This window comes from Labrus bergylta, chromosome 12 (genome assembly GCF_963930695.1).
Source record: "Labrus bergylta chromosome 12, fLabBer1.1, whole genome shotgun sequence".
NCBI classification, from domain to species: Eukaryota; Metazoa; Chordata; class Actinopteri; order Labriformes; family Labridae; genus Labrus; species Labrus bergylta.
The window spans coordinates 5,563,286-5,586,707 of record NC_089206.1 but is presented as its reverse complement, the minus strand read 5'-3'; the positions used below and the strand labels follow the sequence as shown (position 1 = coordinate 5,586,707).

General features: G+C 41.9%; 1 protein-coding gene across 2 annotated transcripts in view; it reads left to right on the top strand.

The window, feature by feature from the left end:
* The window catches only part of acap3a (ArfGAP with coiled-coil, ankyrin repeat and PH domains 3a), a 73,306-nt gene that overhangs the window by 12,673 nt on the left and 37,211 nt on the right, over positions 1-23,422 (top strand). For both annotated transcript variants that reach the window (XM_020651348.3, XM_065961097.1), the window contains exons 2-4: positions 15,831-15,888; positions 19,526-19,645; positions 20,295-20,348. In XM_020651348.3, coding sequence (XP_020507004.1) covers positions 15,831-15,888; positions 19,526-19,645; positions 20,295-20,348 — 232 coding nt within the window. The remainder of the gene's footprint in view (positions 1-15,830; positions 15,889-19,525; positions 19,646-20,294; positions 20,349-23,422) is intronic.

The window sequence follows — 23,422 nt, the reverse complement described above, 5'->3', positions numbered from 1 at the left end:
GTCCCCAGAGGATAAAGTCCATTAACTCCAACCTGACATTTCTTTAAGTTTCACTACAGTTCGGCTGAAGGATGACTTCCATTGCAGATCCAAGCAGAGAGTTTCTAAGCATCAAAATGGCTAAAGTTGTGTTTCCCCGGTCTCACGCTGTCTGTGTTTCTATCACCCATGTCTGCTTCCACTACAGTTAGTTTCACCCTGGACTGGAGACTGGACATTAGGGCTGGGAATCTTTGGGTCTCACAATTTGATTCGATTTCGATTCTTTGGGTCACGATTCAATTCAGAATCTATTTTCGATTCAAAACTATTCTGGATTCATGGATCCAAAATCTATTTAGGAATTAGTTCATACTTCAGGATCTAATCCAGTCATCTGTGAGACTTGTTGAATTTCTTCATGATCCATTTGGCATTCTACTTAGTTGTGAATCTCAAAAATCTTTTTTTTTTCCTCCACCTCTCCTGGACTTGGTGGTTTTCAAAGTTAGTGGACATTTTCCAACCCAAAGTTTGATTTCTTGCAGCACATATTCAAACAAAACTAACATTTTCAAGAGTATCAGCTCTACTTTGTTTTCTGTGTTAGTTAGTGAGTGAACATAAGGATGTGTTGACCATATTAGTTTGTTTTTCAGGCACTCCCGTATTCTAAAGTGACTTTATACCTTTAATTCTTTTTCCTTTTATTTTTCTGAAAACTTTTTACTTTTCAAAATGCATTTTTTGTACACCTACTTTTCAAAACCTGTTCAGTTGCTGTTTTTCTGACCAACTGCAGGATTAAGAATGTTTTTTGGGGGGGTTTAGAAAATTCCTGTACTTATTAGGCTAAATAACTATTAAAATCTTTGCTGCTTGGATTACCTGGAAAGTGCATTTTTACAAAAATGAAAACAGGGCTGTTTTTCTTACCTCATGGAAAATGGACCTTTAAGAGAAACTTTGTTGTCACGTGGCAGCGATTGCGACTTATGGAATATACTATTGCTTTAACCAGCTCACCTATGTCAGTTTATCATCTACAGCAGTTTCATGAGACATATACCTTTCCTTAGCACTAATATTAATTGAAAAACTTGATTTATTAATTTAAAAAAACTGAGCAGAGCATTGCATAACCCAACAAGTACTTGAACTTGTGACATTTGCTGTACATTTTGCTTATTATACTTACATCATTTTACCTAAAGGACCCCCATACCTCTTCTGAGACTGCGTCCAACCATTGCTCAAGAAGAAACACAGTTAAATGTGATTTTAGGTCAAGTGCAGTTACAGATGGTTGCATCACACCCGCAGTGCTTTTTTATTTTCTTTTCACACGGATGCAGTGAGAGTGAAAGCAGGATTGTTGTTTCTTCCTGTTGATATTATCATAGTGGGAGTGGTTGTTTATGGGATTTCCAGAATGACTTCAGCGTTGACCCCACAACAAGTCAAGGTCGCGTAGGCAGGACACTCCTCTCTGGCTGCGTTCTCCTTCATTGTTTCCTTTTTTTCTGCTGCATTCCAGTTCAGCTTCCAAGAACGGAGCTCCCAACGGGAAGTTCACGAGGGGAGGAACATATGGCTGCTCCAACAATTCACACATAAATTCTGTATGCTGAAATGGACATCTGCGTTCAGTTTTTAGAAACCTCTGTGTCAGTCTACATCATCTTATACTCAGTAGATTTTTTTATCTGGACGGAGTATCTTCACTCGTTGATCTCTGTATTATCTTGTGTTTTGTGGTGGTAGTGTTCAGTACAGACTCAAGATGGATTAGTAGCTAATAAAGCTCTGACCACAAAGCTCAGAAGCTTTTTAAAAACATGAACGATGTGTGGAAAAAGAAACAAACCACTTGTATCCAATTTTTTTGTCCAAAGAATCCTCAAGTGTGTTGTGCTACTACGATTATTTTACTGCTCCCGATCGAGTCAATGCCTCCTAGATCTGGAATCTTGATTATCAAACATGTTTGGTATTTTTGCCTCAGACAGAAAACCCAAAGCAGCCAATGAGAGCAAACAGAGTTAGGAGAGTCACTAACCTTATTTTGCGTACTTTGACAACTCACGCGCTGCAAATTGTGTCGATCGTCCTCCATATTTGTGTTTTACTCTGATGTCACATTTGATCACATGAGTTTCTGTGAGATTTTGTGTCTGTGAAATCGTTACAAGGTGTACTACAAAGGCTACAAAAGGCAGGTGTGTGGTGTCCTGGGGTGGCCGAGTCGTCTAGTGTGTGTGTTCAGAGGATTTTAATATTAAAAATCGGTTGAAACTGTCCTCATGTCTGTGGTCTCCCGAGTTTTAAAATCAGGTGAGATTTGAAAATTAGTTCAAGGATTTCTATGAGAAACCCCAATGGTATGCTCTTTTGTAAAGCGTCTCGAGGTAACACTTGTTATGAATCGGCGCTATACAAATAATGATTGACTGATTGATGAAATCAAATTGATGTAAACTTGACGAAAGTAAAAAAAAAATCTATACAAGCTTACAACTATCTTGACAGAATTGGATTCACAGAATTCCTCTCATCGTAGAGTATTTGTGAATGAATATCTTCGAGTTTTTTATAGATCTCTTTGCGACATACGTTGGTAGAAGTCATTAATGTCCATTTTTGCTCGGCTGTATAGCTCCTGCCACTGTTAACAGAGCATTATCATTCATCAGAGTGGATGCTCACTTCAGTAGAGTTCGTGTTCTTTTTCCTGGCATGGATTGGTTTTATCTCTCTGAATTTGGCACCAAATTAAATGTTCTATTTAAGCTGCCTCTTCAGCGTTGCACTCATTCGATCACCAGTTTAGTGCACATTGAAAGGTCAATGAAGAGGATCAACTGTCAGTTTTGAGAAAGTGTTTCAGACTCAGTAATAAGTGAAGCTTCTCTTCAAACACTTTTTATTGGACGGTCTTCTTATTGAAATGTATCCAGCTGTCTGACTAGAGAAAGAAAGACGATACTGTGGCAGAAGAAGTCTGTTCCACAGCTGACCTGTAGTTAAAGCTATGAAATATTAGTGGAAAGGCTGACATAGGAAAGAAAAAGAAGCCCCCGCAGACGGAGCAGGAGAGGCACTTTTTGCCACATTACGGGTACATTTTGGTTTTCTGTAATTATGGAGTCTCAGGCATGTGCTTTGACTCGTGTCTGTCCACAATTTTTTGATTCAAGCCGACGGAGTTCTGCTTTAATATTCAGCTAATAACATCATGAACCCTTAAATCAATCTGTCTGAGTACATGCTAAATATAGACGATCCAGACGTTTTGCCGTTTGTCTGCTGCTCAAATCCAAGAGCCAGACGAGTTATAAACGGAAACAGGGTTCATTATTTTAAGGCATGAAAGAAAACAAGTGGATGTCTTTATTAAGAATAAAGCAGCAGTAGCCGACCCATCAACGTCGGAAAGGTCTTTTTATCATCCAGTGAGTTTTTGAGTATTTAAATACTCTGGATCTTTATCAGTGCTTCGCAGTTGAAGGGGCGAGGTGTCAAAAAGAGCGGGAAAGGGCCACTCCAGCTGTTGCAGTTGGTCAGCGTCCCTTTCTCTGACTTGGTCAAGTATTTCTGTGGTTGTAAAGCGAAGAGGGGGTGGACATTTTTTATTTCTTTTGGCAGGCTTACTCACTTCTTGTCTGTGAGTCGGGGGCTGAGGGCAGCTGCTCGCTCCCCAGGGTCCCGGTCACCCTTCCCGGGTCAGCGCGCGTTCAGGATTCAGGGTTTTGGCAGCTAACGTCTCCTGTATGTGACTGTGTGCGTAAGAAAGCAAGGCGTCAAAGACCTGCTGGTACATTAAGTTTTGGCTATGAATAAAGTGTAGGGGTTTGAGAGAGTTGAACCATCTGTCTTTTCAACAGTTTTAGAAATGGCAAAAATCTTTGTTTCATATTGTTGGTCAACCACTTTAGTCCAAATGTCAAATATCTTACCAACCATTGGATGGACTGTTGGTACAGTCTGTGTATGTGTTGTGTATGTGTTCCGATATTTGAATCTTGATTAGTCATATAATGTCTTTACAATAAATATGAAGGTGAAGCTTGATGGCTTAGGGATAAGCCAAAAAACCGGGGGGGAAGCTAACATGAATCTTTTTGAGTAACAAAATCTGGTTTATTGCACCTCTAAAGTTAGATTAATTAACACGTTATATCTTTATGTGGTTATTTAAACTTAAAAATACACTTTTGAAGTGCGGTTTGGAGAAATTTGAAACTTAGATGGCGTAATGCAGGCGAGCCTTTCATTCTGTTATTTCAGCTAAGTTAAGTTAGCGGACTGATGGCTGTAGCGTTATGTGGGTTATTTCTCTCTATGTCTAGCTTTGTTTCATCTGAAGACAAAAGGAGGCTTTAGAGTTGCTGGTTGTTGAGTTTTGAACCTCTGAAAGGATTCTTCTTGCCAATTTGAGCTAAGCTGACTGGCTGCTTGCTATAGCTATGTATAAGGTAGATAGACAGGTGATGTGTCAATGTATTCATCTGTCTATTGGCATAACATTTCTTCATTTTGGAAAGAAAAGTCATGTTCTAAAGAAAACCGAATCTGACTTTTTCCTGGACTAATCAATGAGTAGAGCTGGCAAAAAAATTTCTGTAATACTTGGCTTCAGAAGTCGTGTTTGATTTGAACGTTTCTGCAGAAGAACATTTCTCTGTTTTTGTCCTTTGTTCACTTTTTCATCTGCTCAGATTCAAGCTGAAATGTTATCCCCAGCTCAGAGACTGCCTGTGAACCGTTGGTTGTTGTAGAGCCAGAACTAATGTATTCTCGCCAAGGGAGGGACTGAAAATATGCACGTGTTGTTCAAGGTCCAGCATTACACAAACAGTCTGATACAGGATTTGTAACAGAACAAGGAATATTTGATTATATCTAAAAGTTTCGTTCTGCTCCTGGATGGGCTGAAAAATGTGTGACTAACAGTTTGAGGAGACAGATGCACTTTGTTTTCACGGGAGTGTTTTTTTCTTAAAGGCACATTCCACCAATTTTCCACATTAAGATCAGTTTCCCCATCACAAGGAGCGCTACTCAGCTAGTGAAAGCAGCCCTGTGATGTCCTCTGAGGCTTAGCAGAGTGGTTTCTTAAGAGTCTGGTGACACTAGTGATGTCATCGTGGTTATCTTGATTTGAGCTTTGAGACTAAAAGATCATGGAAACAGATTTTTTGGGGGCTTTTTATCCCATTATTAGAGAGACAGGACAGTGGATAGAGCTGGAAATAAGGAAGATGGAGAGAAGAATGACATTCAGGAAAGGAACCACAGGCTGGATTTGAACACGGGCCGTCTATAGCCTCTGTACATTGGGCACATGCTTTAGATTGCTATTTTATGCATTCGAATATCTAGTTATATCAGAAATTTTAGAAATGTATGTAATTTGTTTGTCATGTGCGTTTTCTTCATCGTTTTAAAGAGAAAATTTGTGATGTTGCACGCTCACATTTTCTCGTGCAGTTCAAGTGTCTAGTGAGGTTTAAAGTGTCTTTAGAAGTAGATAATTGTGGAGGAGAAACGGAGAATGTGTAGCTAATGAACACATGGATGGCCACATCTATTTTGAAGATTAATTTGGGCCTTCATACACTCATTCATTGAAAACTAAATTTCAACACTTGAATTACTTATTGAACCACACAGACATCAAATTAGCGTTTTAGGGTTTTGGGGTCTTTCGGTGGAGATGTGTTAAACACTCAGGCTGCTCGTTCCTTCAGGATTTACGTGCTGTGGTTTTGCAGTGTGCAGGGAAGCAGCAGCTAAACCCCGTATGTGGAGGAGGAGGGGAGGAGAGCTGGCAGGGGCGTGGCAGGACTCAGGAGGAGGAAGAGGGAGCAGACAGGCAAAAGTTCACCGAAAGCCAGCAGACAGGTCATCTGAGGTGGAGCGATCAAACCTGCCGCCAGACTAGATATCTCCCTCAGTGAGAAAAAAACATCAGGGGTGTTGATTTTGGAGAAGTGGTGTGCAGGCAGGAGAGAAGAATAATGAATTGTCAGACTCAGGTTCAACCTTTTCCTGCAGTTTGACTTTTTATCCATCCAGACCACTCTAACAATGAGAGGTGCAGTGACGACTCCCGAGCAAGTTAGCTTTGTAGCATTGACGTTCCTGTTCGTCTATCCCGGGTAGAACTAGGCCAGCTGCATGAAACCAGAAAGCCTGAATGAACCCCAGATATGTCCAGCTAACTGTCTGACTTCTTGGCTTTACTGTTCAATTTCTGAACAAAGATCATACACACAAACAACACTTAAAATCACATCACAAGCATAGACTTCAAACTAACTGACTAACTTTCTGTCAGTCTAATGATAGGCTGAGAGCTGGAGCTGAGGCGGTTTCTTAAGCCTCTCGACAAAATGTTACATTGCACCCACCTGTCAATCAGATCAGCTACAGGCCTTACTGTGAATAACGCTGAGTAATCAAAAAAAATCACCCCACGTACAGTGTTTTCCGGTATACATGAGGTAATCAGACCAATTACGTTTTTTGTACCACACTGTAAACATGTTTATTTCTGCTGTAAAAACAGCAAAATGAGATGAGTATGTGACTTCTGGTGTTTCTGCAGCCAGCGTCAAGCGGATACTCAACGAACTGCAGGAATTTGCACTTCCACATCGGCTTCATTTTTCATTTCTCTGCAGGTTGCTGCTTGATCACAACACAGTGGCGGTCTTCTGCTTGAACCTGAAAATCCCAGTGTCGACTGAAACAGTATCTAAAATTGTTTCAGAAAATATGAAGCAGGCACATGTTTATCTATTTCTGGACACCCTGTCTAATCCAATTTGCATTTCAGAAGCTTCTCATTTCATGCAAAAACAAAACACAGTGCAGAATTTATTTTAATAGAGTTCATTATAATACAGCTGTTATATCCAGGACATGCCTCATCCAGGACATGCCTCTTTGTAGATTCTGAACGTCTGGGTGTTATATAAATGATCTGTTTGGTGTTTTTAAAAACTTTTCTTGCAGAAATAGCTGCTTCAGCTCCTCTGGCCTCGTCTGTGATTTATGAGGGTTGTTCTGATGGAGGGGACAAATACGTTCCCTTCTACTAAAATAGACCCAGTTTTCTTTTTTCAGGCTTCATCCACAAGGACATCGTCGGTCAGGTGGCAGTTAGACGAGTCACTGTGGATTTATGTCACTGCTTCACTGAGAGCCTCAGGACAGAGTGACATTTTGATTTCATCCTGACAGATTTAGATGATACAATATCGGACACATGCTCTTTTTATACTGAGAGAGGGAGTGGAGGAAAGAAGATTGTTTTTTTGTCGCATTTAATACTGGAAACAAACTCTGCACTCTTTCTATCACTCTAAATTGGATCTTTACTTTTGTCCAGACTTCTTCATCAATCAATCAATCAATCAATCATCTCGAGACACTTTACAAAAAGCAGGTACACTACCTTACTCTTTGTCTGTTAACATAACAAAAGAGCAGGTAAAAAGACCTTACTTATTGCTATGTTACAAAGACCCGGCCTATCCATCATGAGCACTTTAGCAAAGCAGCAAAAGTTACAGTGGAAAGAAAAAAACTGCCTTATTAAAAGGCAGAAATCTTCGGCCGGATCCCCGGCTCATGACAAAACAACCTTCACAGGCCTAGACTGCGCCGGGTTTGGAAAGGGATAGGGGGAGAGATAGGATAAGATGCAGGAAGAGGGATAGGGAGCAAGGGGGAGGGGGGAGGCAAGCCGTCCATCAACAATCCGGTGGGGAGGGGGGTTGTTCATCCTTGTTGTTCTGGCAAGCCGTCCATCAACAATCCTTTCATGCAGAAAGTGACATCACATCATGTAAATGAATCATTAGGATACTGATTAACTTATCATTTCACTAATCATTTGTGCATTGCGATTGATTTATTAAATTTACTGATTCAGCATGATTGTTAGCTTCTGAGGACCTGCACTCAAACACCAGACGATGCCTTCACAGACCCGCAGAGATCAGACACACATGAGACCAATGTGAGGAAATAGTTTGGTGGGAGTGTTGGTGGTCTCTGTATTGAGTCCACTGAATGAGTGGGTGGGCTGGGAAGGGGAGGGTGGTCTGTCAGGGTTGGGTAGATGATGTTGCTGTAGAAACAGGGCTTGGTGAATATCTTTCACTCAGCTGTTTTGCTGCACACAAGTATTTGACGACCAGAGAGGAGGGGGGGTGGGTTGTGGTTAACGTCCACTTGTAGAAGAGTAGCCAGACCACGATACTGACATAACCGACGCGAGCACCTGTCCTCAGACATACATGTTAACCTCAGGATGGATACAAAAGCTGCGCATCCACCGATGGCCTGATGCCCGGGCCCGATGCTGGGGCCCGCAGCTTGTTGTAATCGAAGCATAAATGAGTAACTATTTCTGCAGCAGACATGTCACTTCAGGGAAGCCATTAGTGCAGATGTGTGTTGTTAAAGAGGCTTTGAGGTTAATGCAGTGACAGCCGAGTGCGCTCGATGCAGTCTGGTGCAGAAATGTGAGCGGTGTTTACAGAGTGGCTGAAAGCAGGCCTCTTTAAGTATGAGGAACGCATCTAAGCTTTCAAGTGGAAATAAAAAGCCCGGGCTTATGAAACAATAGTAAAGGCTTTGAACATATGTCAGGAAGGGTATTACTGGAGACATCTGAACTCCCTGCGCGCCTTAAATGCATTAGGATTGTGTTTCGACAGATTATAGGGAATTGTAATTCTAAGATTGTTAGCATGGTGATGGGAGTGTGACGCCAACTGGATGAGTGCAAAGAATTCTTTCGAGGGCCAAAAGGTTAAGGATGGCAGAATTGGCTGTTTCATTGTGAAAAGGCCAAATGCAGCCCCGCCCTTCTTAGTTAGTGTTGCGATGCATCGTCAGACTCCACCAAGGTTGGATTCACGTTTTTAAATTTAGTCATTTTTTTCACAATAGGTCTTTGATTTTGAAAAAGCAACGCTAAGAATTTCTTTCTAGAAACTTTAAATTTTGCTGATCCAATGACAAGTCATAAAGATGCAATTTTATGTCTGTGAAGCCCAAAAGTTAATGTCACAATTTTCCTCATTTGCAGCTTGTACATTATATACATAGCATAGCCTCTTTACCCGAACCCTTAATCTGGAAATAAGAAAAAACACTTTAATTGAGGGCTAAAGGAAGAGATTTTTTATCAGTTGAGGGGGTCCTTCTCTGAAGATTGCCATACATGTTATGTTTTGTGGACAAAAAACAGAATATTAATATTTTTAATGTAAGCTGCAGATACGTGACACAAATACAGCTTGTAGACTTGATCAGCTCTGTCAGGCTAGCTTATTTAGCTAAGCTTGGCTTCATGCTAGCCTAAAAATGATGTGTCTGGTCATATATGGAATGTGGGATAGTGATGCTATAAGACTACGTTAAATGCCATGCTAAATAATTAAAACGCTAACCAGCTAACTATCCATGAAGAAGACTGTACGGACTTTCACAAGCTAGGTGTTTACGGGACTTAATCTCACATGTAGAAAGTTAATAATTTGTACCTTGGTCTTTGAAATAGTTTTTTTATGCAGTTAGCTTGTGAGCTTGATTTGCTAACATCTACAGAAAGAAACACTGTTTTAAAAAGTCCTTACACTTTAGCGATTATGTTTTTGAATTAGCAAATAGCTGGATAAAAACTCTACTGCTCAAACTCTTTGAATGTCAAGAAAATAAAGCAGGAAAGCGCTGCCTGTAGTTGTTGAGCTTCTTTCTTTTGGGGAGGGGTTAACCAAACAGTATGAGCAATATGTGAGGAGTAAAGAGATACCTTTGAGTTACTGGTGTTTCTATAGTGTGTATGGTAGGGTTGTTTTTACGTTCTTGACATTGCATAGCCAGGGGTGCCTCTTTGACCCTGCATTAGCTCATGATGTGGTCTATAGGGGGAGGGGTTGGGTTTGGTTCGGGGGCATTAGGAGCCACACAGCTAAGAATAACCCGAGCTGCTGTTCAACGTAGCTGTAGGGAATATACTCAACGACCCCACCCCCCAGTCATTCAGCCATTCCATCCAGCCTCAATTAGTGCACTAAAGCAATCAATATCGCCACAAAACGCTGCCATTTCTTCAAACAGGACCAAACAGGACGTGGCCAGTTTGACAATGGGGGCCCTCAGACAGACAGGGCCGCCCCGTCGCCAACCCCTTGATTCCCCTCCTCCACCCTGTCCCCTCTGTAGCCTCTGAGATACTCCCCACAGATGAACCCGACTTTGAATCAAGATTAAAAGCAGAGATGAAAGACACTGAAGAGTATATTAAAGAGACTGATATCAAACATTGAGCTGATTCCTGAGGATCATTTGAAGCTAGCATGTCGTCTGCTCTGCAGCTGTTCTCATTTGGATGCTGGCACAGAGACGTCCGTGCATCTCTCATTGGCTTATTCACTCCTTCCCAGTGGACTGCTGTCTGTTGATTCAGTTGGTGGGCCCCAGCTGGCGGTTCAGTTTGGGGGCTAAAGCTGTACTTTAGGGGTCACTACCTGGACCAAGTGTTGGCTCTCTTCCCTGTATCCCACCTGCTTTTTCTAATTTCTTTAATTCCTCCTTCCAAACATAACTCTCAAGGGCATTCATGCCCAGTTTCATCTCCCTCAGCTGTTCTATTAGCAAATAGAAAAATAGCCTATAGCCATTTACGCCTTAATTTGTAAATGTTTAGTGATGTATTGGTCATTCTATGTGACGGCTATTAACGTAAACAATGGATGTTGGCTTCCATTTGAGAACAACTAGCATACCCAGTGCTCAATGTTATAACATTAATGCTTTATGCAAAAGGTCATGTACAATAGTGTTATTCTGGGATTATACAGTTAAGTATAATTACAATGAATCATTTCAGTAAAATACATGCACACATATTAATCATAGGTCAGAACATTTCTAAATACGGGTGATTTAATAAAGCCAAAATGGTACCAAATGAAGAGCCAGTTATTACTCAGCTGGGCCAAATGTTACTGATTGATGCTTTATGGATAAAAAATTGTGAAAAAAGCATTAATTTGATGAGCTTTAGAAAATACTATACATCAAATGGTATTAACCTTTTTTTAAGCTGGAGCTGAAGCCAACTTCAACAGCAGAAATCTCTCTACACATAACACATACCGGTAACTGACGTTGGTTACTTTTGATTCTATGCTGATGATATGTGCTTTTTTTAAGTTATATTTTTGGGCCACTTTTGCCTTTATTGGATAGGACAGCTGAAGGGAAAGAGGAAACAAAGAGGAGAGAGCAGAGGATGACATGCAGGGAAGGGCCGAGGTCTGGCTAGAACCAATGGCTGCTGCAGCTATGACTATAGCCTCTGCACATGGGGCGCACAACATAACTGATAGGCCATCCAGTGCAGTTATCGGCTTTTGCCGAAGTAACATTTGAACTCTTTAATCTCCCCTTTCCCAAAATGGTGTGTTCACACGTACTTAAAGGTATGAATGTGACATTTTCACAATTAAGTGTCGACAACCTCCCAGTGTTTGCACTACTTCAACATAATCAAACTACTTTTTTTGTTATTGTTTTTTTTAAATAGCCCTGTTAGAGAAAATTACATTCTGTGCATCTGAGTAGAAAGGATCTGAAATTTTCTCCCAGTGGTGCTTAATGGTCTGAGGGAAACATTTTAGCTGAGGTGATGCTTGTAGAACCTCTTCAAGCCATTTTCAGGATCATTATTCTACACTTTAACACACTTTGGGGTGCCTACCTACCTTCATATAAACACGTTAATCTGTGTGGCTTCATATGACGTAAAGAAAATCAGAGGTGTTTTGTGACTTTGGACTACCAAGCATCTTCTCAGCCGTTGTTCAGGACGCCTCGTCAGCATGTCACCAGCCAGAAACCACCAGAGCTGCAGCTAACTCAGCACAATCTGTGTTTATTGTGTTTTTTTTTTTTTTTACACCACTGCTTAACTGCTCTGTTCTAAGTCAGATAAATGATCCCAGACTAATCCTGCAAACAAACAGGGGTGTGCAACTTCAGTTTGCCCAGACGCTATAAACGTATTGTGTTGTTACTAAGCAGTTTAAACCAATCATAGATTCTGCTCTCACTGTAACACACAAGCTTTACATTTCCTCACAGTGTGCCCTAAATACCAGGATTCAAGAAGGGAATGTTTGATTGACAGAACCTGAGTTTAATCAACGTAACAAACCATAGAAAAACAAGAAAAACAGCTAAATTGTAATGACCTGAGGATAGCCAGAGGAACTTTGAGAAACACACACACACACACACACACACACACACACACACACACACACACACACACACACACACACACACACACACACACCAAACATGAACACACACACTCACACACACACACACACACACACACACACACACACACACACACATACACACACACCAAACATGAACACACACACACACACACACACACACCAAACATTAACACACACACACACACACACACACACACACACACACACACACACACACACACACACAGACTCCTAGCTGTATAGACATTGTTTTAATTGTTCTGTTACTTTTCATGTTTTTAACTTTCAGTGCTTTGACAATATCGTCTGTTTAAATGTCTCTAAAGTTCTTCTAATTGGAAAATTGAATGATTTGGAATTGAATTGACTTCATATATATTTGATCAATAAAATAATACAACCATATTTATATAGCACTTTTCAAAAACATGTTACAAGGTGCTTTACTGTTAAAGACAAGACAAAATAGTAAATAAACTGATAAATAGGGTCCATACAGCAGTAAAAACCCCATACATCAACAAAATACATCATGGTAAAACATCACAACAAAGCGACTGTTAGGAAAAGTCAGACGATAAAAGTGAGTGTCTTTGTTCCCAGCTGACAGCTGAACTCACTCTAACTGCAGTTTAATGATCTCGTGATGAGCTTTGAATGATCTCAGTGGTCATCTCTTGTCACAGCAGCCTTGTTGTGAGTCATTTTTATTATTATCCACTCAGCCTCTCGGGTCCCCCCGTGGCCTGAATAAGGGTCAACTCCTGAGTAACGTCAGGGGGGGTGGGGGACCTCTGCGGCCCACTTAGGAGGTGGTTGCCGTGGCGACAGGCCCTGGGCAACATGTGCATCCATTATGGGAGTCATGTGCAGTGAGACGGGGGTTGGGACGGGGGTTACAGCCCGGAGGGGGCTTCAGAGGGGAGCAGCTGTCCCAAGAGGCCGGGCTAGTGCACATCTGGAGCAGCTGGCCGAGCTGTCACTCTGAGGAGCAGCGCTGCTTCAGATTCACACAGTGGAGCCTGTGGAGGAAATTCAGGACCAAACCCTGCTGTTCTTTTTTTTAGACCAACACAACTTAAATTTCAATATTTCTTTTTCTATAATCTTACGACTTTTTTTTTTTTTTATAGCTTTTCTATTCCTTCTCCTGTAACAGGTTGTCAATGAACTCTGAGCAGTTAAACTTAGATTTTTCCTCGTAATGTCAAGCGTGGCCTATCTCCAAAGGGCCTAACAACGATAGAAGAAATGTAATGTGAAGAAAAAAGATGCATGCAGAGAAATGTGGCTGCAACCCAGCTGCATCCCAACTGTTCTCCTTTTTTAGCGACCACCGCTGAGATTTAGATATTTCTTTGTGTTTGTTGTTGAGTTTAACAACTTACAAAAAAATCAAGACAACTTAATTTATTCTGTGATGTAGTAGGTATTCACAGCATAACTGAAGTCTCAAGCCAACTTTAGTTTAAGTGACAGCTGGAAGATATGACGCATTAACTCTAAACAGTATGGACATATGCTTTGGAAACTACTATAGCGCATTGGACAAATGACACCAATAGCTAATTTAAAAGGGATTTTTCTTTGAAATCAATACAATTGATTTTGTCAAAATGCATAATTGATGTTGTCACATAGAAACCTTCATTATGTGACAAAAGCTGCTTGGTGTTGTGCTGACATCTTTCTGTGCATCTGAAGGCTTCTAAAGAGGTCATTTATGAACCATGTTTGGAATCCGTAAAACATTTGAAATAAAATGTAATGTTTCATGATCAGTCGGCTGTGTCTGCGAGGCGTGAGGAGATCAAGCCTCCTGAAAAGCGAGAGCCGGCTAAGCTCTGCATGGCAGTTTCAGGAATGACATCAGCAGTGAAAACAGCTTTGCTCACAGAGAGATTATCCCGGGGTGTGGTTGGCTGAAGGCCGTTCGGCAGGAGATCAGCTGAGGTTACGATAACACGCGTCCGCATGTGAAATAATATGCTATTGATTATTTAAGCTTTGTTTTTAATTTTGCATCGGACTTGTAGCTTCCTGACAGATATTTCCTCCCAGGAGACTTTACCCTTTCTTTGCCATACTTCCTCAAATCATGAGCAAGAGGAGATGGTGAGAGGAAAAAAAAGCTGTGGGGGAGGAGAGGAGGAGGTGCCATCTTTCGTCCCCGGGCACTCAGGGCCAAGCAAGCTAATCCACCCCAGAGAGAGAGGAGAAGATGAGACGGAGATACAAGTTTTATACCCAGCCAGCCGTGGCCGAAATATGCCACAGATACTCTCATCACGGAGCTGCTGTGTTTGTTTTTAGCACTCTCTCCTTGATATGAAAAGAAAGGCTAGAAATGACCAGAGCTGCCAGAAGAACAACCTGTTCTCCATCATGACAATGAGAAAATGACTTAAAATGACTATTAAAGCACTAAGGTTCATCCTCTGGGGATCATTAAGTCCAGTAAGAAATTTCATGGTACTGATCAAACATTTGTTGCAATATTTCAGTGTAGACGAAGAGCTATGAAGTGACAGATTGACCGACATTTCCATCCCGAGAGCCACGATGCTACTGTGGCTAAAAATGGGAATCCAGCTTGAGGGCTGCAGAGCTGTGATTAAATGAAGCGCCTGTTTATAGACCAGATTTATACTCCAATTAAAGTAGGGATCCCACTGTGCAGCGGGAAACAGATCATGGCATAGGCTATAGATTAGAACATATCCACCTGTTATAAATTCACATAGTCCCTGTTTACAAGTTGTTTGAAAAAGTGGTCTGAACACATGAAGATATCAGAAATTCATGTTGTTCAGCATGAGCAGCTTAGGGGTGGTTATGGCTCGACGGTTGTCAGGGAGAATGCATTAGGGTTTCCACTCAAAAAAAAAAAGGTGGTCCGACCTGTCCTCGATCATGTCTGCATTTGGTTTGCGTGACAGCATTTCATTTCTTCTTGGTGGTTGTTGTAATCTGATGGCCCGTGATGTGCAAATAGGGTTTCACTCTAAATGGAACAGTCTTGGGAGTGGTGTCTTCAGGGGCTCCATCCTGCAGCTGTTAGCCTGTGGGTGTAAATCATACCTCACTCAGTGGTGCGTTCGGGTGTGGCATTAGTGGTGCTGGTGTTGACATTTGGTCGGGGGGAGTTTTGGGGTTTGGGGTTGCGTCAGACGGCCATGTTCTCCTCACTGTGCAGAGACTGTCTGTCACTTTGTTTTGACAGAGCTGAACTGCTCCCTGGACGGCGTCTCGCTCACTTAAAAGCAAACCCCCAAACGTCTCGCCGCCGTGTTGCTGCTGAAACATGTCCGGGGTTTTTGGCTCTGCAGAAATCCAATCTGTCACACAAAGATTTATGGAGTGTCCCGGTGCTGTCTGAGAGCGTGGGAAATCTCCCAACAGATTGTGAAACGGCTGTTTTCCAACGAGATATATGAGCTTTATGGAATTCATTTCAGTCGTACAGTTACAAGTCGCAGCATATGCATTAACAACTTCACTTTCCTTTTTGTGTTTCAGGGCAAATATCGACGAGGTGGAGAATGACGTTGTGGAGATTGAAGCAAAACTAGATAAGGTAAGACATATGATACCATCACTGCAAAAATGTCAATTTATTGTTCCCTTTTTCAGATTTTTTGAGTGACATGGATTTATTTGTACACCGCTCTCTAAGTGGTTTAAACTTCCATGTTGCTCTTCTTGATACATCTTAATCCTGGACGTCAAAGCTGATGTTTGTATCCTCTCTCCGAGTCTCTGCCTCTTGCTTGGATGCCATATGTTGTACAGAAGTAAGCGGAGCAAAAAACCACTTCAGTTGTAGGGCAGGCGGCAGATGTTACACTGAACTGATCTCCGCTTGTAATCAGACTGTCAAAGAAAAACCAAACCACTGCAAATAGGTTTGAAGACTGTCTTTGAAAAAAAACTAATTATTTGACTTTATTTGGCTTTCTTTTGATCTGAAGCTTTATATCTGGGTTTATTTTTTCTCTCTCTTGTAAATGAGTTTGTAACTTCTGTTTTGAAAAGAAGATTTCTAAATAAACTAAATTGAACTCAAAGGAGATCTATGACGCTGATCCATATTTAAATACATACATATAATGTTACGATGTGTCCATACTAAATCTCAGCAAAGGTTTTTAAACACAAGATACACAGTTGGTGGCGTTATCCCTGGACATGGTTTTCCTGCTGCTCTACTTGATACATTACGAGAACTTCCGACTGCCGACGTATTAGAGCAAAGAATGGATCAAAGTTATGGGACATGTCCACCTTGGCAGCTCTTTCCAGGACAACACCAAGCTCACTCACTCACATTTCATTGCGACTGCACACAGAGCTGGCCAATTGGAGAACAGTGGGCACGTGGGGAGGAGGGCTTTATAGAGTGTGTCCCTTGTAATCTTGATTCATCAGTGATATTGGCCATGGGTGGCAGTAGCTCAGTCTGTAGGGACTTGGGTTGGGAACTGGAGGGTGTCGCCGGCTCAAGTCCAGATGTGGACCTTAGTATTGAAGTTGGTCTGGTAGCTGGAGAGATGCCAGGTCACTTCCTGAGTACTGCCGAGGTGCAAGGCACCGAACTCTCAACCCCTCTGGTGCGCTCCCTGCACAGCATCCCCACTCTGACATCTCTCCACTAATGCATGTCCACAGGTCCAGTTTGTGTATGTGTGATTCAGGCCTATGTGTGTGAGAAGCATGTCTCTCAATAACAGGGTCACAGCCAACTCTGGGCGTCTTCTGTCCAGGTATGAAATGGTCTCAAACAGCTCTTGAATTGGAGTTTATTTCAGCTTCTATTTCACTGCTTGAAAGCTAACTTTAGCATACTGTATCATAGCAGAATTTGCTTCAACAAATGAGTAATGCTTGGTATGTTTATCTTCTTTCAGCAGACATTAAAATACAGCTCGCCTCTTTCCCTCAGCTGCTCTCTTCCAGCATCATAAACTACTCAAAGTGCTAACGCTGCTCTCCTCGTCTTGATGGCTCTCCATCAGTGATGTTTCCTGGGCCTGTTCAACAGTTCAGCTCGGGTTGGCTGAAAACGTGACGTGGCAGCGGTGCAAGCTTTGGCCTCGCTAAAAAAAACAAAAAAGAAAAACATCATGACTGGATCACGGCTGCTTTCAAAGCCTCCAGTTTTCCTCGTAATGAGGCATCCAGATGCTTGGCCTGTAATGCTCATGTCACCGCTCCATCTGCTGCCTCTTGACACCGAGTGACTGTGTGTGAGTCGGAGAGAGTCAGGATTAGTCAGGAGGACTGGTTTTGACTTTTACCACCATCCAGTGTTGGAAACCCCCAACTGAGTTCATGCTCCAGTTAAAAAGGAACATGTTTCACTGTTTATTGGAATATTTCAGATTCAATTATCAGGCTTCTTTCTTCCAATACTTTCAAGGCTTTGGTCTCGCATATCAATCACCAATGAAGACCAGTGATCGACTTTAACTTTACAGCGTCAGAATCAACATCTGGAGTTCTGGGATCAATTTTATTCTTTATTCTGGACTTTACAGGAGATATTCTAGTCTTAATAACGCTGCAGTTTAAAATAAGATCGTGAAAGTGGTAAATCCAAAAATGAACCTTTTCAGATTCAATCACATCAGTAAAAACCAATGTTCCATTATTCTGTGTTTTCTGAGCTTAAACTCAGATGTTCACAACTTCAAAAAAAAAAAAGGATCAAAAACAAAGTTCCAGGTCAGCAGTTGAGAGGCAGTGGAACCTCCCTGGAGCAGGGAAGACGCTAAAAGCCTCCCATCGATCGTAAAGAGAAAGTCAACCCTGCCATAAAAGTAGAAGATAAACAATGCAGGCTTTGTGTCTGATATCACAGTGAGAATAAACGCATGCGGATGTCTTCACAGTGTAGCGACACGCTGAATCATCAGCCTGGTCCTGGACGACATTAAGCCTCTGTGGCTTCTCCCAATGTGTGTTGAGCTGACATATGGGCCACACGTGAGAATGCAGCTACTTCTGTCCGTTACCACGGGTGATAAGTTGACAACAAACATGCAGCTGTGAGACATACATCTCAGTCTTCATGTGGTTATGTGATTCAGAAGGTGGCGTTTTTGTTTTGGAAACAGAAGTTTGAGCGTTGTGTGGTTGAGTTCGTGATGTGAAGTTAGGGACGATGTTCCATTCAAGCTCTTGCAGATTGTTTCTCAGTCACACGTTGAGCTGTTTTCACTCAGCTTTGTCTCGTATAAAACGTGTTCATTCATTCATCTCAAGTGAAATTAAAAACTTTAAGGCTGATTTATCTGGTCTCCCGAAACAATCCATTGACCTCCATCCATCCATCCATCTAGAGCTCTAAAACTGACTTTAAGTAGAGCAGCAAAAAAGAGCACTTGAGCCCAAGTTAATCTACACACTGATGTTCAAATAGTGAATGGTTAATGGACTTGAGCTTGTATTGCGCTTTTACATCGCAGGTCACACCTACAGATTCACCCACTGATGGCAGAGTGTGATATGTAAAGTGTCAGTTTAGGGTGTGTTTTGCCAAAGGACACATAGGACATGTTGCTGCAGGAGCTGGGGATCAAACCCCCGTCCTGGGGAATAAGAGCCGTAGCCGCCCCCATTCACCGTCCTTCACGATTGATTTTAAAGTTATCAGACTTGTTTTTGAGATGAATCATGGTTGGGCTTTGGGACTGTTTTATAATTCTTCCTGACTTGAGGATCACAAACAGTTTTCACAGAGTCACGCATGAGAAAATCAGGAGCTCTGGCTTTTCTCTCACAAATCCCAAACCAAGACTATGAGAGAAACAAAATCTGTGACCACTTTTTGAATTAATATTAAGAATATTTTTGACCTGTCCTTTCCTTTGTTTTCTAACATTTTTGACGTTACAATTTTCATTATTTCAGTTTGATTCTCATTAATTGATGTTTTCATGGATTCTCCTGTTTCTACACTTCATTAAAAGGCACCTTTTACTACTTTTGCAATCGGAAAGTTGCCATGTGAAACATTGCGATTAATCCGAGTCATTATCACATATTTAGACGCTCTAAATTCTGACACGCAGCACAATCCAAACCCTTTAATTAAAGTCTGTGAAGAAGAAAACGGAGCTTCATTGAATAATAACAGCTTCCCTGACATTAATGTAATGTGTGTGGTGAAAGTGAAACCATCATTCATCTCCCTCTCTCTCTCTCCTCTTCAGCTGGTGAAGCTATGCAGCGGGATGATTGAAGCAGGGAAGGCGTACGTCAGCGCCAACAAGCTCTTCGTCAACGGCATTCGGGATCTGTCTCAGCAGTGCAAGAAGGACGAGATGATCTCGGTGAGGACCAAATGTTTTCATCAGGCCTCATTTTAAAGCCTTTGTCTTGCGTTGGATTTTGAATTTCTTCTGTCATTTAGTGACTGAAGTATGACTGTGGGCTGGTGGACATGTGTTCTTTCCTGCCTGTGAGTAAATCTGGTGACTAACATGTCGGTAGATGAGGATCAGATCCCGTCTGGAAACTTACTTCTGGCTCGTCATGCAGCACCGGCGTCTCTGACTGTTTTCACTGCTGCTGACATTAAGTACTATTAAAAGCCTTCTTGGCTCTGGCTGTATGACTAATTGTGTGTTTCTTATTAAAGTCTTGTTCATTTTTTGTACTTTCCATTGTAAGAAAAAAAAAAAAAAAAGAATAGGATTAGCTGTTCAATTAAAGTTCCTTTTCCCATACAAAGTTCAGGGGGGAAAAATCCACTGGAGCACCTCGGTGACATGAACCAGCTTTGACTTCATTCAACCATCATGGAACTTTTTATTCTCCTGCGTTAAGAAATCAAATAAATGTGGTTTTAGTTTAAAAAAAAACCTTTATAGGCATTTCTCTAATGCAAATACAGCAGCGGCAGTTTGGGGATTTTTTTTTTATATTACCCAGGAAAAGATGGGGGTTATGATGTGCTTTTTTCTTTCTTTTTCTTTGCAGGAGTGCCTGGAAAAGTGCGGTGAAAGCCTCCAGGAAATCATCAACTACCACATGGTGAGTGTTTGAGACTGTCCCCACGTGCTCCACAGACAGCAGAGTGAGACCGAGCAGCACTTTGGTATCATCACAACACGGCATTTAAAAGGCCCTCACAAGGGTCTTTTATTCTCTTGAGAACGAGCAGAAGGTCAAGCTGAGCTGTGTTCTTCTTTCACACATCATTACGCCTGTCTGTCAGTCGCTGTGTAACTCTCAGCCCTGTACCTGTCAGTCAGAGCTGTAGCACGTCTTAGACGGTCACTTAGGGGGGGGAAATGGAAAAAAAAAGAAACAAACTTGCCGTCGTTTTGTTTCCACTTTGCATCCTTGGAAATGTCATGTGCACAAAACAGCCTACATTTTTCATAATATAGTAGAGCTGGAAAATGTTGCTGGTGAGAGGGATGTCGGGGTTGATTGGTTTAGATTGCTGCCACCACGACCCGACTACAGAGGAAGAGGAAGAAAAAAATCATATCAAGTGACATGCTGATAATCTCTCGGCTTTTAGGACCAAAGTATTCTTGTTACCTACTGCAGAGTCCTGCAAAACAGAAAAGATGCTTCAGACGTCTAAAACACAAGTTGCCCGGGGAACATACGCATGAAAAACGCCTACGTCCAATAGGAAACCATACTCCCAACAGTCAAAACGGTATTATTGACCGTAGCGGCCCTTCCAGGTATCCAGCTTTACTTTTATCTGATGCTGTTTTGACCGATCTAAAATTCCTGACATTTAAAACCTTGAAAAACATTCCCAGCTCTCTTACTGTACCTTCACTTAATTTGCCGTTTAACAGAGTTAATGCTTTTGATAGTATCGTTTGCCCCCCCTACGCCTTTAAGGTTCCTGACCCCCCCCCCCCCCTTCCTTCCTGTCCCTCTGAGGCCCTTTGAAGCCTATTAGCCTGAACCCGTTGTGTGCTTAATGATGCTGTAATGTGCAGAGCATGTGTGTCGATCGCATTCCTTCCTGAAGCCTCAACAAAGGCGTGTCGTTGCAAATCAGCTGCTCCCTGCAGGTCACACACTACACACACACACACACACACACACACACACACACACACACACACACACACACACAGAGTCTATAGGCAGAGAGAGAGTGAGAGAGGTCAGCGTCACAAACGGAGGGCTAATGGTCGAGTCGCTCAGCCAGCCGTGGGTTAGCTTTAGCTGTTAGACAGTAGTAACCTTGACGTGTCACAGTGTGTTAACATATGGCCAGGCGAGCGTGCAGTATGTATACAATAGTGTGACCTGTGTTTGTGGGGGGTGGAGACAGTCCTTGGTGGATAAACTCACAGCAGCACCTCAGTGTGGCAACACATTAAAGACATGAAGGACAGCGGGACCAAAGAGAGAAGGACAGTCAGCATTTCTTATCATGTCTGTTTAGAAACTATTCTTCTTTGACGGTCAGCATTTGTTTGACTCTTATCCATCAATTCTAAAGTTTGTTGACAGGTGTTATTGTGGCCCATTGACCATGTATGCATCAAAAACAGTGTTGTTAACAGCAGATAATTATTACCTAGCTATGTTGTTCATGTCAGGTGCAATGCGATAGCGATAGCCATACCATACGATAATAGGAAACACTTTATTGAATTTATAGGAAATATGTTTAGGACTTTAGTGCTGCACACACTTAGCTGCCTCCACTGTGGTTTTCAGAAAGAAAAAAAAAGCAAATAGCAATCAACAATACGGAACGGCACGTTACAAACTGAAACGATAAAGTACTCCAAACTGTAAGTTACAGGCTCCAATATTAGCATAAAGGTGAATTCTTGTATATGTTAATTAAAGCTCTCAACATCGACTAGTTATTCAAGATTAATTGAGGTCTGAAATTAATGCATTAATGTTTTTTTAATCGCATGCTATTTTTTCCCCTTTTGATGAACCAATGATAAGCCTCCTCAGTGTCTCCCTGTAGTCACACTGTGTAACTATGATATGTCTTTGAACGTCTCATTTCACTTAAAAATAAATCTCTGACAGCTCAGCTGACGAGTCAAAAGTAATATCCACCTAATGACGTCAGACATTTTACTTTTTTATCGTTCCTTTGATCCGTTTCCTTTTTTAAAAAAATTCAAAATAAAAGCAGGATTGAATTTTAAAAAGTAATCTCAGTTTAAGACAGGACAAAATTTCAAAATAAAAGCCTAGGAAACGTTGGAATCTGCAGTCACGTGAGTATTACACTCTTAGAAAAGTGTCGACTCTGCAGGATGGTCATTTTTTCCGAGGCTGCAGATTAAAATGTTTTGCTGGAATGCGTTATGTTGGCAGAACTTTCCTTTTGTTCTGCTGCTTCTTTGTTTTCATATCAGAGCTTTGCCAGCTTTTAAGACTGCATGCTTCTTTTTCTCCTTCCAATGCTTCCCAGTCCTCGTCTTCAGCGCTCCATTAGTCTGTCAGGGTTTCTGTCCTACTGACAGATTCTCTGTTTGTCAGGTTCAATATGTCACACGTTAGAGACTGTAAGAGAACTCGGTCTGGCCTGGGACCAGCTGGCCCCCGACCCTGATAGCTCAGCTGGGTTTTCAGCCCCCTTCTTCCCCCCTTCAGTCTATTAGAGCCAAGACTGTGACTGGACATGAATGTGATGGTCTCTCAAAGGGTTTCTATGTGACGTTCATGTAACAACGACATGAGGAGGGAGGGGATGTGTGAGCAGTGTTCGACTGAAGTTGTAAAAGGGAATCCCTCGAGATGAAAGATTTCACACAGATATTATTTGCCATAGTTTGACCGTAACACAGAAAGTAGAGCCTGGTGAGCGCTGGTATTAAAAACTTCTAGCTGATGAAATTCCTGTTGACATCTTTTTCATGTTGGTGTTTTAATCAGAAACGACACCATGTGCATTAAAGTGTGCAGCGCTCGGGCAGCTGAGGGACCCCAGCAGTGCTCCGATGAATAAGAAATGATGACGGTTATATCTGCTACTCGGGACGGACGTCCCTCTGTGTGCATGCTCTGCTGTACAGCTGCCACTGTGCTTACTCCACACAGTCGACATTCAAGAATATGAAATGAGACGGTGCAAATGGGACCGCAGAGTGCCAGCC